This window comes from Carassius auratus, chromosome 16 (genome assembly GCF_003368295.1).
Source record: "Carassius auratus strain Wakin chromosome 16, ASM336829v1, whole genome shotgun sequence".
Classification (NCBI taxonomy): domain Eukaryota; kingdom Metazoa; phylum Chordata; class Actinopteri; order Cypriniformes; family Cyprinidae; genus Carassius; species Carassius auratus.
The window spans coordinates 18,659,154-18,676,373 of NC_039258.1; the positions used below are offsets into that span (position 1 = coordinate 18,659,154).

Genomic DNA, 17,220 nt, shown 5'->3' on the forward strand with positions numbered 1-17,220 from the left:
CCCGGGCGCCGCAGCATAAATGGCTGCCCACTGCTCCGGGTGTGTGCTCACAGTGTGTGTGTGTGTTCACTGCTCTGTGTGTGTGCATTTCGGATGGGTTAAATGCAGAGCACAAATTCTGAGTATGGGTCACCATACTTGGCTGAATGTCACTTCACTTTCACTTTCACTTTCACTTTTAAGATCAAGCGATATCATCGACTTGATCGCACAGAGGGACGATACATCACTGAATCAATGATGAACTGACTTTAACTGAAAACTGAGTGTTTACTGTTATCCCTTCACATTATTACACACTATTTTCCTTTTTAATATTGTAAAGCTGCTATGATGCAGTATTTGATCAATATGACAGGATTATTACTCATAATACATGGAAAATACAGCTGCAAAGGGACTTTGAAACTGAAACAGTAATTTTTGTTCTGTGTTTTTGAAACAGTGTTTTTATTCAATATTTGCAATTGTGTTTGGATTATGTCACAATGTGTCTTTATCTCATTTCCTTTTGAAAATTGTCCTTCCGTTGACAGGCTCTATAGCAGAGTACACTGCTCTCAGGTGTAGATCTTTGCTTCAGAGCTTAAGTGTTTGACAATAGTACACCCAAAAATGAAAATTGTCATTAATTATTCACCCTGGTCTGAAACCTCTCGAATTTCAATTTGTGTTCTGAAGATGAACGGAGGTCTTACAGGTTTGTAACGACATGAAGTTGAGTAATAAATGACAGAATTTTCATTTTTGGGTGAACTATATGTTGAACTACCCTAAGCAGTGCACATCTACCTACATATGAGTCTTTATATACTTGATATAAATTTAAGGACATCTTTAAATAATTTTACATTTAAATTTAAAGAATGTTAATTGTCAATGTCATTTCACTGTGTATTTAAATAGCTAAACATGTCAAAATGCAATAGTTAAACAGCTAGACAGGTCACTCAGAAATAATTTTCTTATTTATTGCAACTGTAATTCTGTGATTTTTATTTTATTTATTTATTTTGCATTTGCTGGAAACAAAAAAAAAAAGGAAAAATTCCATATTGTTTGTCATTGGTACAAATTTTTGAATGTCAGATGGCATTAAAATTATTTTTTAACAGTCTAAATTACCTGTATTCTTCATTATTTATTAATCCATGATTGCTTTGTTAAGCAAAAGTAAAATTATGAGAATAACCCAGCAAGAATAACCCAGAATCATAAAAATGCAAACCCACAAATGGTAAAACTGACTCTAACTTGGGTTTTCTCAATAACCCAGCATGCTGGGTTAAAATGTGTAAACCAGCATGTTGGGTTACTTTAACCCAGCACGTGTTCTGTCCAATATTTACCCAGCGCTGGGTTGCCAATTGGGTTATTTTTAACCCAGCCATTTTTAGAGTGTACACTTTAATGGATTATACACAGTGTTTAAAGTCTCCCATATAATAACAATAGATGTGCATGTAAAAATACCTAAAAAGTATTACCAAATATATTTTCTCTCTGAACTACATTTAATAAGTTAAAGATGAACTAGACCAAAATTTTTATCAAACCACCATCTCACCATCTTGTACTATCTTTGGTTATGCTCTAATCACTGAGTTTAAATGTGCAATCAGTGACTTAGTTTTAAATAATGTTTTGAAACAAAGCAATTATAACATTTCTTAAATCTACTGGTTTGCTGGTTGATCATACATCAGCATCTGACATCAGACGCATGGCATCCTATGGCCTTTGACTCTTCTGCTCCTTAGAGAATGTATCCAAACAACAGCAGCGCAATGGCCTGCATGAGGAGGACACATCCTGCCATGCTCTCTACAGCCGCACCTGGAGTATGAAGAGAAACATATTTGTTTTATACAATTTTACGAATAAGAGATCCCTGCAAATGTAATGTTCATTATTTAGTGGAATTTTCACTTGAGATTATTAAGATTAAATTTGTGGATGACTATCACCAAACAGGTTTCCTGACCCTTTTCCTGTCACTTACCTCCTTTTAGTGGCAGTGTGACTGATCCCCCAGAGCCTGGATTGGAGATTCCAGTGGAGTTTCCAATGGGCACTTCAGCACGTGCAGTTTTCAGTCCCACAGCTTCATCCAGTGCAGCCTTTTGATCGACCCTCAGCCCTGAACGCTGAGCCTCTGTTACTGCGGCAGCATTGTCAGGACCCAAAGCCTTCAACTGGCTGACCGACAGTGCCTGATCACAAACGACGAGTGTCACTGTTTCTTTACTTACAGAGCATCTCAATTAAAGGAATACTTCACTCAAAATTCTCTCATCATTAACTTACCCTCCCTCCTCAATCTCTGGATTTATAAAATGTAAGTGTATGGTACCTCCAAAGTTGACACTTCAAAAACCACACAAAGCGAACATGACAGTAAACCATATGACTCTAGTTGATGAATCAATACAGTCGAGGTCAACAGTTAACATCCCCCCTTTCAGAATCTGCAAAATGTTAATTATTTTACTAAAATAAGAGAGATCATACAAAATGCATGTTATTGTTTATTTAGTACTGACCTTAATAAGATATTTCACATAAAAGATATAGTATAGTCCACAAGTCAAAATAATAGCTTATAATTTATAAAAATGACCCCGTTCAAAGATTCTTAATACTGATTTTTCTGTAAACAGCAGGAGTTTTAACTGTTCAGGACAAACAAGGGACTCATGAACAACTATCAATAAACAAAACAAAAAACAAAACTTTACTTGAATGTGGATCATTCAAGTAAAGCACAGTATTAACAATCAAGGTCATGCAAACTTCTGAATTATTTTCTCTTGTAGACCAATATTTTTTTCTTTTTGACACTATAAACCATTGCATCTCGCATCTGTGTGAAGTGGAAGTCCTCTGTGCTTCCAAATCACTTTTTTCTCTCACAATTGTTTCACTTCAGAAGACACTGATTCATCAACTTGGACTGTATAGAATACTGTTGTGTTCGTTTTTATTTGACAGTTTTTGAATCATCAACTTTGAAGGAGCCATCCATTTGCATTATGTGGACTCAACAAAAATAGATTATTTTTCTAAAAGTCATCTATGACGGCATGAGGGAGTTAATGCTGAAAGAATTTTCTTTTTTGGGTAAAGAATCCCTCCACTTACAGTTAAGCGATCTGAGGATATGAGAGGGATGGCGGATGGCTGAATGAATGGCAGGACGGTTGAATTTAGACTTCCCAGCTCGACAGCACTTAAACCAGCTAGAAACACATGAAATAACAAACGCAGCTCTCACATCTGAAGTTTGAACTTGTCACATGGAAATATTCAAGTTTTTCACTTGGTTTCCTTTGTATCTTACCAATAATGTTGCCCATAATGCTGACTTGAGCTTCAGTCCAGGTGTTGGATTTTCCAAACACAGTCACTGCCTTCTCCTTCAGACGCTCTCTAATGTTCAGAGGACAAGGAGCACGGCCCACCACCTCTACTGACTCACTGAGAAACACACATCACAGTTTTGATCAGTTTTGTTGTGCTGTAGGGTAAACAAACATATTTTAAATTGAGAATATAACCATGAATGTGGAAGTGTTTCTAACCTGAAGCTGACGGGATTGAGCTGATCGATCTGGCCAGGCTGTAGACCACAGAGAAACTGTCCCAGACCCACCATCTCCAGCTGTCCTAATCTAGACACGTTGATTCCAGCCACTCTTTCAAAGGCCTGCCAGACCGCTGTCCTCTGCAGAGTTCAGCATTTTCAGTATTTATTTTTGTAAAACAAATATATGCTAAAAACAAATTAATTAATTCAAGTGTTCGGGGTCGGTAAGATGTTAAATGTTTTTGAAAGAAGTATTTTATGCTAACTGAGACTAAATTGATTTGATCAGAAATACAGTAAAAGCAGTAATATTGTGAAATAGAGTTTCAAATAACAATTTTAAATGTCATTTATTCCTGTAACGGCAAAGCTAAATTTGTAGTAGCCTTTACTCCTGTCTTCAGTGTCATGATCCTTCAGAAATCATTCTGATATGCTGATTTGATGCTCAAGAAACACCTGTTATTATTATCAGTGTTGGTAATGTAATCAGGAAACAGTTAAAAAAAAAAGATTATTTATGAATACAAAGTTTGTTGTTTTGAAAATAGATGTAAACATGAATGTAATGTAAACACATTTACTGTTTGATCAATTTAATGCATCCTTGTTGAATAAAAGATCATTTCTTACTGACCCCAAACCTTTGCTCAATACTGGAAGTAGATAACGAAAAATAATAATAAATATGTTTCTTAGATAACTTTAAGTTGTACATACAAACTCTAGATGCTGTTTGGTGACTGTGTGTGTGTTTATATTACCTGTGTCTGGGTAAAGCTGCAGGTGGTCATTGTCTCCAAAGTGTCCAGTGAGGCAATGCTGAGGTTGCCCAGCTCTTCAGCACTGAAGCTCTGGCAGATGCAGCCCAGAACAGCAATCTGAGACTCATTCAACACGGACACACTCCCCCATGCCTGCCATATACAATAGACGTTGTCTTTGACCACTGAAGTCAAACTGTAAAGGTTTTTTCTGTATATAATAGAATTTAACTTGCGTTGTGTGTGTGTGTGTGTGTGTGTACCTCCAGTGTTTTTGCTCTGAGTGCTGCCAGTTGTTCTGTGCTATAGTTTATTATCTCTCCTAATGTTGGCACAACATCTTTGAAAGTCTGCACAGTCATTTTACTGAATTCGGCGGGAGTCCAGTATACATTCCCCTGTTTGAGGTCCTCAATATATGTGAGCATGGGGTCTATTACAGTGGACACCACTGTGCTAATAACTACCAGTGTCAAAGAGAGAAAGAAAGCAAGCAAGAAAGAAAGATAAATGGCTCATTGTTAGATATCATATCACTAACATTTCCACTATTGATTATTAAGCACACCTACCTTCACGCTTCCTGCGGTTTTGTAGTGTGCTACTCGTTTTGAGGTCAAACAGTTTGCGACGAAGTGCAGAGAGGTCAAACCAAGAGCGGAACTCCTTTGGAGGAGGAACCACAGGCTGACTGGGCAAACTGTCCATCAGGTCTGACAGATATGACTTTACCCAGCTCTGCAAGACAGATGAGCAGAATGGAGGAATGGATGGGTAAATTAAAAAACAATAAATAATAAAATGATGGTCATTTAAATAAAATTTAGGAAAAAATTAATCATTTATTTATTTATTTATTCAAAAGTTAAAAAAAAATCAATATATGTATATACACACACACACACACACACAAACACACACATATAATTATTTGTACAAAAATATAGCAATTTAATATTAATACAAATGTAAGAATTAAAATAGTTTATTATTTATTGTTAGATTTTTTTTTTAAATGTTTTCAACATGAATTTAATTCATTTTACATTAAAACATTTGTATACATTTAATAATTTAATCCTACTTTTTCATAATCTACTGGTCAACAGCATTGCTGAGATTCTTACTTTGGGTGGCAGCTTTTCAATGGCAGTGTCATTAAGTAACAAAAGTGGCCCGAGCACCCTCATATCTTCCTCTGACCATAAAGTAGTGTCCCTTGGTTAAAGAAAATACACATATCATTAACAGCAATGCAACATCTCTAATTGCAGCACTTCAGGCTAGAGAAGAATGATGTTTAAAGTGAGGAATCTTTCTAATATTTCAACTTGAACAATGAAACCACTAGAAAATGTGGGATGTGGGATCTGAGGTCTGCAGAGGTGGGTTGTGTGAAGCCATTGTGGGTTATTATGTGTGATTTTGCACATGCTGTTACCCATAGGTGGTCGTAAGCAGTCTGAACAGGTGCTCTCTGTGCTGTTGCTGGATATACTGACAGGAGGCGAGAGCCTGCAGGGTGGAGTTCAGAGCCGTGGGGTTCAGAGAGGAAATCCAGGCTGGGTCTAACTCACACACCAGAGAGCCTAGAGTCAAAACCTCTGCCGCAGACAGATCAGACGCGTTCCTCTTCTGCACAAATACAGGATACAGATTAGGACAATGCCTGCAGTAGTAGAATCCTTTTCCTTTTCTGCTGGTGTCACATGGTCTGCTTTGTCTACTGGATAATTTTATTATTTTATCTTGAACTCTACGGTGCTTCTTTTCTATTGTTTTTCCATGTAAAATTACATGTACAAATGCTTCCAACTAGCGCATGTTTACATAGAAAGTCAACGAAAAAAGAGCAAAAGAGAGAATTGCAGGGTAACAGAAAAAAAGAAAAGATCTCCAGGTGTTTTTTTTTTTTGTTGAAGAGGGGCCATTCCCACAACGCACTACAATTGTCATAATATGAAGTTAGAACAAGAAAAAAACAAATATATTTCAACAAATGATACATGTAAATGTAAAAAATATGCAATTCTGCAGATTTAAAATTTGCATTCTTTTAATTCAGCTAAGAGTTCACGCAGTGAAATATCGATTTGGAGAGCAGAAAATTTGCATAACCCTGAGTTTCCTGTCTACTGCATTTGCATTAATTGTACAGTAAGTCGTCTACTGCATTTGCATTGAATGTACTGTAAGTCAATGGAATGAAAAGTATACTGAGAACACCCATTAAGTCTGACTGGATTCTGGTATGTAATGCATACCATCCAATCAGTTCATGATGGATAAGTCTCAGCCTGCATTTGTTTCTTGTTAAATATTCTATTTTACTCAGAAATGCATCACATTACAGAACTGAAATGGCTAGCAAACATGTTAACTTTAGATAAGTTTGGGTTATTTTGGACAGGAGAAGAAAAGCTGTGTATATGTGTGCACATATTACCAGGCAGCTGATGGCTCTTTTGGTAAGTGCACTGCGTGCTGGAGAGCTGTTTGGTAGAGAGGACAGGTTGACTTGATTCATCTTCTCCATGAAAGCGGGACACACAGCATCAGACAAGTTCTGAATCTTCTCCACTCTGAATGTGTCATGACAGTATGGATAGTGTGAGAGGGGACAAGTTAAGAAAATAGGAACTGTATTAGCATATGAACTGAAACTAATTTACATGCATTTTAATTGTATGCATATACAGCACTGCTCTGTTCTTACGGTAGATGGATGAGCAGCACAGCAGGGATGGCCTGGAGCTCAGAGTTTTTAATGTCGTTGAAATATCCTGGTCTCTGCTCCTCCAGACTTGCAAAGAGTTTTTGAGCAGTACAGCGAATCTAAGAATGAAAAGAGATCAGGATGGGATATACGTATATATCGCTGATGGAAGACAGTGTGTGAAGCCATGATGAATATATAATGTTTACCTGAACCCTGGAGAGCCATGCACAGGACTTGTTAAGTGTCTGTGCCATTTCCAAAGCATCAGTTCGATTGATTTTTTCAATCATTTCACAAGTGACACCCTGTACAGCCTGACCCAGCTTCCTGTTGACAACACCATGAGCTTGATCAGGATACTACACTGATTTAAGACTACACTTCACTATATGTGCAGATTTTTGCCCTGATTTGCAGTCTGGACAACTCAACACTAGCTGTTGAATGTCAAAGCCAGTCTGCAGTTTCTAAGCAGTCAGTATTGACAGATTTCACAGAACCTTGCATAGTGTAGTCTATGACAGATATAGACTCCAATTTTTTAGCCTCAGAATTTTTAGAACATTTATGATTGTTTTTTGTTTGTCATGCATTTCCTAGCAATGAGGCACACATTTCTGCATTTTCTGAGTTTTTTTGTGGTCAGGACAACCTAAAAATCAAGTAATATGTGATCCTCAGTTGCTTAGTTTATGATGCTCCAATTTTAAAATCTGCTCCAATTTTGGAATCTGCTCCAATGTTAAAAGTCATGCACTTTATTCCAGACATTATGCAGACAACATTTATTCCATTAAGACGCAATTCTGTATCTTATTCAATAAAAATAAGTAGTAACTAAATAAAGCAAATTTAGTAGCAGTTCCATTTTCCTTTTCATTTAATTATTTATTAAGATCTTATCTATCTTATTTTTTTTAAAAAACTTCTGTCTACATAACGTATAGCATTGCTGTATTTTGTTACAGTCGTATAAAGTCTCACCGTAATGCACCAAGGTTAATCTTGTTACCCAAAATCTTCTTCAGAAGGAAAGCCGACTATAGAGAAAAATAAGGAAATTAGGTAATGTAGAAGTAATGGATTTGTATTTTTATATTACTGTCTAGAGTGTATACCTGAGCACGAGTCCAGCCGCGTCCCTGCAGCTGATCCACAGAGCTGAGGTCTGCCTTCTCCAGCGTGGACAGAGACAGAGAAGAGAGGAGAGAATCTGGCAACCCCTTCACCAGTTCAGATGCATTTACATCACGACGGAACTGTGGGTTTGATAAAACAAGAGAGAGAAAGAGAAAGCAGAATCAAGGATGAGGGATTTCACTGATAGTTTGGTCACTTTTTTATCCTTCTTATTTGGGGAAGCTTTTCCATCTCTTTCTGAGTGAACTCATCTTATTCTTACCGCTTCCAGTAGTGCTGTTCTTTGTAGGGAGGACATCTTCTCGCTCATAGTGTTCAGGGCTTTATTTCCCAGCAGCCCTTCTGCCTTCACATTCTTGAGGAGGGAACTGGCCACCCCTCTCACCATCGTACCCAGAGACAACAACTTCTCACCGCTTATATTCTACAGAAGAAAACATTCTTGTGAAAACAGTATAATTAATAAAAAGCATCTCCATAAACTGAGGTGAAAATCTAACCTTGGCAGCTTCCAGCAGTTTCTTTGCCAGAGTCTTAGCTTGAGCGGGGCTCCAACTGGCCTCACTCAAGCTGGTGAGGGTGTTGTTCAGGTCCTCAGAGGAGAAGCGGGACAGCCGGGAAAGAGGAAGGGCAGACACGGCGGATCCCAGAGACTGCAGAATCTCAGGAGAGGAGGAACTGCTATCTTTCTCCAGAATGATCTGGACTAGCTGTCTTTTCACCTGAGGGAGGGTCGAGTGGAAGAAAAAGTAACATTACAGTTATGCTAAAAGAATTTGGGAGTAACAGCGATTCAATAAAGTGGCAGTTCTGACCTTGTCTACTTCAGGGTTGTTACAGGCTTCAATCTGAGACAGCAGTTTTCTACTAAGATTCAGATTCAGAGATTGTGCACCATCGAAGAAACAAGCCAGAGAGCCCAGCCTGTGAAAAAGAAGAGAATATGTTATGCTTGGAGCCTGTTTCCACATCAGAGTTAATAAACTAAACACATAATGAGACTCTATATTTTGTAACTCTGTTTCAAACAATTAAGACATTATATTTCATAGTGTGACCACATATCTCACTGTTGTGATTTTATATATTATAAATACAATGTCATTGTTTGCAATTGCAACTTTGTTTCTACTAATTTAAACTCCTACTTGACATTAGGATTTTATTTCTCACAATTATTAATTTGTTTCTTACAAATTTAACTTTGTCTGATACTTTTTTGTAGTTGCAAATATTTTTTCGTATAATTGCGACTTACATTTCACACTGTGGCTTTTGTACCTCAAATTTGAGACTTTTTTTTGTCATAACTGCGGTTTAAATTCACAATTTGGAATTTGGTTTTTATAATCGCAACTTACATTTTACATTTGACTTTTATATCTTGAAATTTCAACTTTTTCTCACACAATGTGACTTTCTGTATCACAATGCATCTTTATATCTCATAATCGTGACTTCATTTTGAACATTTCTCTTTATATATTTTAAATCACTTTTAATTATTTATTTAAACAGAGCAGCAACAGGCTTCCAGGGGAACTAGTGTATTAATGCTAATAATCTAAATATCTTTTACCAAACACATGCACAAAACACACACTAATGATGGAGATCCTGACCTGTCCAGGTTTTGAGTGATATTTTCACTGCTGGAGCACTCTTGTTTCAAGCGTTGAAAAAGTGTTCGGCCAAGGGCAGGCTGGATTCCATTAACATTTTGAAATGACGGAGAGAAATCTGAAGTCCTGAAAAACTCACATAGCTGACAAAGAGAAAGATTACTGTAGTTATTTGCTGAGTTATAGGTGGTTCTGTATTTACATTACATTAGCATGGAATGCTCTGAGACACAAAAGGCAATGGAAAAATACACATATGAATTATGGCAATGGCTTGCATATATCATGTCACAGACTCTGACCTCTTCTTTAGGGATGGTCTTTGCTTCTTCTAAAGATAGTCGAGATAGAAAAGGCCCCATCATTGTCAACACAGTGGCGTTCAGCCAGGACATTCTTGGAGGACATATATGGACCCCTGTCGAAGCTAAAAGAAAAGGTGAATAACGTTTATAAATAAACAAAAATTTAAATATCAATAATTCATTTTACTACTAAATATAATTAATCTCCTCTCTTTGTATTTCTGCATTGTTTATCTTTGGTGTTTCTCTTTCTTCATTCTTCTGTTCATCATCCATTGTATCATTACAATTCTATCTACTGTATAAATATTTTCTTTCTGAAACAGGCTGGTCTGTCTTTGTATTTAGGATTTCTTTTCCAATGTTTCCTCTCCACCTTCTCCACCACTTTGCCATTCCATTTCAGTTTTCGCTTCTTTTATTGACTTCTTTAATATTTACCATTCATCATTGGACGTTGAATCCCTTGAGCTCCTGGTACATTCATCACAGGCATCGCTGCTGTGACTAATGGGCCATTTTCTAGATTAGTCAAAAGAATTGATGCATAGAATAGTATATTATATTATATTATATTATATTATATTATATTATATTATATTATATTATATTATATTATATTATATTATATTATATTATATTATATTATATTATATTATATTATATTATATTATATTATATTAAAAATGATCAGGTATGTTTTGATGAAAAAAGCGCACTGATCACTCAAAACTTACGAATGATTTTTCCCATTGATCCAGGAGGCTGGATGTTAAGGGCTGGTGCTTTCAGAAGGCATTTATATTCATTCAGTGCAACTCTCTCTTTCATCCACCCTATAACTGCCTTCCTCTGTTCCTCGGACAGAACACTGAACACCTCACCAAGCACCGTCATCCTTCAGCATCATGAGGGAGAAAAGAAAACAGACACAAACAAGGAGTCAATATTTTACTTCAGAACTGGGGAGTAAGATAAAGATACTCCATGTGTTTAGTCACAGTTTATTTAAACACAATACGCTCACATTTCAGCCAGGTGAGAACGTTGTGAAAATGCCGGCAACACAAAGTTCAACGGAGGCATTGTTTCTAAGAAGGGTTTAGCCGCCCATAAAAGCTTTGTTAGATCTTCTTTATTGAGGTCTGTTCCATTCTGCATGATTGTCATCCAGGAAAGAGGAGCCATGAATGCCCGCATGAAACAACCAGGACCTTCCTAAGTGCGTGCAAATGTATAAATAAAGAGAGAGAGAGAGAGAGAGAGAGAGAGAGAGAATGAAACCAAAGAGGTGTGTTATTGCCATTTTAATTGAACAGTTTGAATAGTTCTACATATATGAAGCACAGAACACCACATAGATAAGTGCTACCAAAATTATTATATTTTAGTTTTTTCTGTTAGTCCAGCACTAACCGTGCTATTCCTCATGAGATCAATCATATGGCCCATGTGGGTGCAGTTCCGCATCTTCTCAGCAATGTTCTAAATTTAATGTAGATTTCCCATCAGGATGCACATAAAATAAAGACAAAATATGGACATATTGGTGTGTTTCCTGTGTATCTCTCTCTATATAAGTCAAAAACGTTACTAAATCAGAAAGAATCCTGCAAGAGATTCAAAATGAGACTAACAATGTATTGTTGGATTGGGGTTCGGCTTTGGGTAAGAATTATTGACCCTTTGCAGAATGGGAGTTTGATTGACAGGTGAGCTGACCAATCATTACGCTGAATCGGCCATGTTTGTCCAAAAATAAAAAAAATAAAAAACCCAGACATCTACTTTCTAGATTAATGTTGACCTTGAAAATTGTGTGTATCAACGTCTTTCCATGGTTGAAAGACGGATACCTTTTGGTGTCCATTCATGTTTATTTCATGCTATAAGAAGAAAAGAGGAAGAAATTATCGGTTCACGTGCCGGTTGAACTGAGGCGCTACAGTGATTTGACTTATTTTTCACTACGTGAGAAAATTATGCGTGGCATTAGAATGACATGGCTTGTCAAACATAGCAACAGCAAAGAGGAAGAGGGTCTTTGCGAAGGGTCAATTGTCTTACTTTAGCTGTAGGTAACCATATGCATGTGTTTGGGATATTGAGAGTTACCCAGACTGAGTCCTGCCCTTCTGCTGTTCCATTGAACTGTGGTTTGGAGTGAGAGGGGGAAGACTGAGGAAGAGAGGAGAGAAGCTCTGGAAAAATAGAGATGGGGCTCTCCATCATCTGTCCATATGAGCTGGAAGATAAACAAAGAAAATGTAGTAGTTTTCCATGCAATAAAATATTATCATTAGTATTCAAATATACACCTGGCATATAGCTGCTCTATAACATTAGCTCAATTGCAGTCTACCTGTTCAGTGAATTGTTCATTACAGGCACCTGGTGACCTGAAACAATACAACCACATAATTTAACAAAAGACACAACACATGACTGAGAAACACAACCACTCTCACTTTATTATGACTGGAAACAAAAGGAACAAACATTAGCTGGTATACTGCATACTGATGGGAACCATAGAACAATTGTAATCTGACTTCATAATATATACTGCATTTATGATGGTAGATTAGTAATACATTTTGTTCAGGTTGTGGCAGCGCTGGAATGGATGCAGTATGCAAATATATCCGACACTCTTTCCTTGGGCTCTTGTATTTGCTTATGGTTTGTGAAATATAGCTCCCTTAATTTATTACATTAAACACAGGTGCAACATATAAGTCATTTTGATACCATGGTTATATAAGGTCAAATGTGTTTAAACTTAAGATAATGAAAATGTGTCTGTACAAATGTTACCTTTCTTGAAGCATGTGCTCATCTGTCAGGAAACAAAGGAAGTGTAAATATTATATTACTAAACAATATAAAACAAAACATGCAGTTAGTTCTGAAAAAGACTTGCATGCACGCAAATGTAGGGTTGATTAATAACTAGTGAACAATGCTAAAATCAACTAAATTCATATTCAGTGATAGTTTCATCTTGCATATCATACTTTTTGGTTTCTTTACTTTTATGACCCAGAAATTGATTTTACGAGGAGGCTAATTCAAATGTATTTGCATGAACCCACTTGATTTTGTGTTTAGTGAGGGGTAGGTTTCATTCAAACTTTCCACCTTGTAAAATATGTACCGTACTTATTTTCCCAAAACGCATCAATTTCTATGAGTGGATTGGTAGAAGCATATCATTCAAAAATATTCAATTGTCTCTGTTTAATATACTGTATATGATATGAAGTTAGCCTCAGCAGGACATGATGTTAGCCATTTTTATTAGTATAACTTCCACGTAATGTTATGGCAGTTACATTGTTATATAAAATTACAATTTAGAAAAAGTGTTTCAGTATAGGGTGTATATAAGAAACAACCCCTTTATCCTAGTACATCAATGTAATTTCTGTTTGATATATAACTATAGATCATGCGGTACTTAGTTACCAGTTCCTTGGCCATTTGCCTGAAGTTTGCAGGTAGTCTGGGAAATCCTATTGACTGGTTGAAGGGCATCTCCATCATACCCTGGGACATTACTGTAAATTATAACAACACAGGGCATTTATACCCAAATTTGTTACTTTTTTTAATTGTACATGAAATTAAAAAAAAGTGATATAGCCTATTAAACCATTTACCTGTAGCCCACTGGGCTAGACATGAGAGGATCAAAACCTCTCTATACAACCCCATTTTGCTGTTCCCTGTTCTCTTTCTCCAGATGAAGCTCTACGGACAATCAATATGGATTTAGACAATTTCAATGACAATGCAATGGCCGCACACTGACATAAAAATTACCATATTACATAATTCTCTTCTGCAAATACTTTATCTAGAGTGGCAGCTTTATTATCTGCAATGGTATCATCTAACAGAAATAAATCACATGCAGACAATACAGACATATCTGATGACACGCAAAACAGTTCCATTCAATTGCATCAGTGTTTGCATAGTACAAAAACTTTGCATTACTTAAACCTGCAAGAACAAAATGAAACGGTAGATACTCAAATCATCATGTAAAAAAATATGTATAGGGATAACCTTTGAATAGCAATAAAATACATACAAATCACACAGGATAAAAACCAGAACCATATGGTTTCCTGCTGTTTTGCGGTGTCCCTGTCCTATTTGTGTTGTTATTGCATAAACTTGCATCTTATGTTCCAGTGTTCCTATGGTTTTTGTAGTCATGCCAACTGACTCTCAGATCGTTCCCCACATCTCCCTGTGAGGATGTGGGGTGAGTGCTAGGATACTGCCTGTGTCAGATCACTCTCCCTGGAGTACAACTATACAAAAACAGCCTTTATTTCTGATCTAGAATAGCTGTATGACAATGCAAAATCTGTACAATGTAAATAATGATTGAGTTTCCCCTGATTTGAATAGCTTATTTGTTTTGGCCCTGCGGTATTATGTCGCTTCAAAGAATATATTGATCTGCGCACACAATTACGACAGATTTGGCACAAATGTTTTTCTTCAGTCTGCCACAGGTAACCTCAACCCAATTTCTACTGCAAAACCCAAAACAATGACAGTCCCTGTTTTGAGGTGTCCCTATTCTATTTATCATTTTTTAAGGGCCTAGTGCAAGTAAAAATGGATTCTTAATAAATCCTGACATCGCCAGTTTTTACAATGTACAAATCATCTAATAAAATCATAAAATAAGTTTTAACAAATGTTCCTATATATATAATGCACAATGATCTGATACTAAATAAGACTTTAAATCAACAAGCTTTTCTTTAAAAAAAAAAGTTATTTAAAAGACATTTAAATATTGTTAAATTTAAGGGTTCACCAAAAACAAAGACTTTACAGTAAAAATGTAACGGAGGTACTCACTGTGATGCGACGATCTTGAGATGACACAGCAGATAGTCTGCTCAGCAGGTACACACTGTGTTCATTTCAACATGGTTTTCCTCTCAGCCCCACCCAACACAGAATATGGGAGTCTGTCTGTCCAGGTGTGTCAGATGTATGAAATTACATGTGTGGTTTTGTGGGAACAAGATGTGACTTTCCATCCCCTTGCATTTTTAAATTAAAAAAAGAGATATAAATAATACAAGTCATGAAGTCCCAGACTTTTCTCATAGCAGTTGAAATTATTATTGGAAATAATATGCTTGGCTGAATGTTATCGCATTGCTTTTTAAGTACATGATGAATTATGTTGGTATAGGCGTCATGAGTTGATGTACTGTATTGAAGTCAGATGCTACTTTAAGAGGACAATTAGATGTTTCTGTAAGAATGAGCAGTAACTTATTTGGTCCCTGGTGGCTTGTTAAGTCCAGAAAAGAAACATGTTACTTGTACAGTAGTTCACCCTTGGGTAGTGAAAAAAAGAAGAAGAAAAAAAGAAGAAAATAAGGAAATTAATGGCCAAATGTCAAAAACAGCACTAAGTTGGACTGTTAAGTTAGACTTTGAGGTAAAAACAAATTTAGGAAAATTCCATGAAAAAAAAAAAAAAACTAACAAAAAAACTGAATGGAAAAAAAGTGGCTTAAAATGCTCTACCAAACAGTACATGCTATAAAACATAACATAAGTAATATTCAAGTAATTAGACCCAGCATGTCTGGACATACTTAACAGAACAGAAAGAGCTGTTCAGTTTCAGCTTAATTTGCCTTTAATCTCTGTGGACTCATTCAACAAACAAGCCTGGACTGTCCTGTCCCCTGATTGCACACTAATGGTTGCTGCTTATAATAGTGTACAGCAAAGATGCTTTCATGCATGTGTATGGATCAAGACTGACACACATTTCATCATTTTTGTCTCTTTTATTTCAAAACACTATAATCAAAAACACATTTTTCACTTATTATGGATATTCATTTGGTCCTGAATTTTCTTTGGCAGTCCTGGGTCACTGAAATGATCTGGAAAAAAAGAGATATTGGCTTTAATTTAAGAGTATAATTTCACACATAAAATTACACATTATTATTTTTATTGTAAAATCAAATAGATGTTATGTGTGTTACGTGATTAAACAGAAGACTCAAGACACATTTATGTTGTTATATAGGCTATATTCAACAATATTTTGAAGAACAAAAAATTATTCAATTTAAGAGCAAGACTATTAACAAGCTAAATGTGAAGCATTTTATCAAAATAGTCTTAGTGGCTTGCAAGAAAGTGTGCAAATGTGTCTGATACTAATTACCTGCTGCAAATTCACGAATGTCTGTAGGCCTTTTCAGAAACACGTCTCTATTAAAAAGAGACACAATGAAAGAGAATGGATTAATATAAAAAGGTTGCATTATCTTGATGTAAACGTTTAACCAAAACTTCTGGGCAGTATAAACAACCAAATCGCTGGGTTTGTCCATATTTTGTAATTTAACCCAGCATTTATTTATTTTTATTTTTTTAGTTAAAACATAAACATAGCTAAAGAAACATGAATACTGACCTTAAGAAGTCCCTGAGTAACATTTCCACCTCTGGATGAGATCTTAAATATTTTTCATTAGCTATTCGAGTCTTGACCTGGATAATGTGAAATCACATATGTGTGTAGTTTAAGTTTTGTTTCAGAAAAACAAAAAAACAATCACATTTCCCATACAATGTCTTTAATAAATGCCATATATATCTACCGTTCTTTAGACTTACTAAGTTCATTAGTATAACTTTATCCAACGCAAATAAAATGAGCAGACTTGTTGATAACTTTCAACAGAAGAAAATAAACTACCTTGAACTGGTGCAGCTTCTCCTGCTGCTCGAGGCTTAAAGCGCCCACATCGAGCTTCTCCAGAGCATTTCTCTCCGCCATCTGTGCGTCTCTGCGCTACTGTCCCCAAACACCGGATGTTGACGTGTGTTGCCAAGCAACAGACACTTCCGTATGCACATATTTGATAGCTTTCTATTGTTGCGTTTTTCTTATAATCCCCAGTTTTCCTATTATCAGAGTGCTAACGCTATGTTTAAACTTGATTGTGCTCATTTGCGTGAATTGAATATAACGTTAGTAGTTCTATGCAAATAAATAGACATCTCCGTTTATGGG

At 36.2% G+C, this 17,220-nt stretch overlaps 2 protein-coding genes across 2 annotated transcripts; both read right to left on the reverse strand.

Annotated features, from left to right (window-relative positions):
• Positions 1 to 1,366: 1,366 nt before the first annotated feature.
• otoa (otoancorin) lies at positions 1,367 to 15,830 on the reverse strand. Its single transcript, XM_026284622.1, has 30 exons — positions 15,024 to 15,830; positions 13,799 to 13,889; positions 13,605 to 13,696; positions 12,954 to 12,975; positions 12,499 to 12,535; positions 12,252 to 12,381; positions 11,553 to 11,621; positions 11,164 to 11,354; positions 10,874 to 11,034; positions 10,578 to 10,658; positions 10,134 to 10,258; positions 9,832 to 9,974; positions 9,025 to 9,133; positions 8,710 to 8,931; positions 8,472 to 8,633; positions 8,188 to 8,328; positions 8,054 to 8,109; positions 7,276 to 7,396; positions 7,067 to 7,185; positions 6,797 to 6,932; positions 5,792 to 5,985; positions 5,478 to 5,568; positions 4,923 to 5,088; positions 4,614 to 4,813; positions 4,351 to 4,503; positions 3,582 to 3,724; positions 3,341 to 3,477; positions 3,142 to 3,239; positions 2,003 to 2,213; positions 1,367 to 1,836 (listed from the first exon to the last, which is right to left on the reverse strand). Exons 2-30 carry the CDS (start codon positions 13,851 to 13,853, stop codon positions 1,757 to 1,759), a joined length of 3,645 nt encoding a protein of 1,214 aa, XP_026140407.1. The 5' UTR covers positions 13,854 to 13,889; positions 15,024 to 15,830; the 3' UTR covers positions 1,367 to 1,756.
• Positions 15,831 to 15,959: 129 nt separating this feature from the next.
• Positions 15,960 to 17,041, reverse strand: riiad1 (regulatory subunit of type II PKA R-subunit domain containing 1). Its single transcript, XM_026284624.1, has 4 exons — positions 16,903 to 17,041; positions 16,618 to 16,694; positions 16,366 to 16,412; positions 15,960 to 16,075 (listed from the first exon to the last, which is right to left on the reverse strand). The coding sequence occupies exons 1-4, from the start codon at positions 16,981 to 16,983 to the stop codon at positions 16,011 to 16,013; spliced, it is 270 nt and encodes an 89-aa protein (XP_026140409.1). The 5' UTR covers positions 16,984 to 17,041; the 3' UTR covers positions 15,960 to 16,010.
• Between the last annotated feature and the right edge of the window lie 179 nt (positions 17,042 to 17,220).

Coding starts and splice junctions, on each gene's coding strand:
- riiad1 (XM_026284624.1), bottom strand. CDS start 16,983: ATGGCGGAGAGAAATGCTCTGGAGAAGCTCGATGTGGGCGCTTTAAGC. Junction 16,695..16,902: donor AGAAGCTGCACCAGTTCAAG/GTAGTTTATTTT, acceptor CACATTATCCAG/GTCAAGACTCGAATAGCTAA. Junction 16,413..16,617: donor TTACTCAGGGACTTCTTAAG/GTCAGTATTCAT, acceptor TCTTTTTAATAG/AGACGTGTTTCTGAAAAGGC.
- otoa (XM_026284622.1), bottom strand. CDS start 13,853: ATGGGGTTGTATAGAGAGGTTTTGATCCTCTCATGTCTAGCCCAGTGG. Junction 4,504..4,613: donor TCAGAGCAAAAACACTGGAG/GTACACACACAC, acceptor TGTATATGGCAG/GCATGGGGGAGTGTGTCCGT. Junction 3,725..4,350: donor GCAGCTTTACCCAGACACAG/GTAATATAAACA, acceptor TGAACTCTGCAG/AGGACAGCGGTCTGGCAGGC.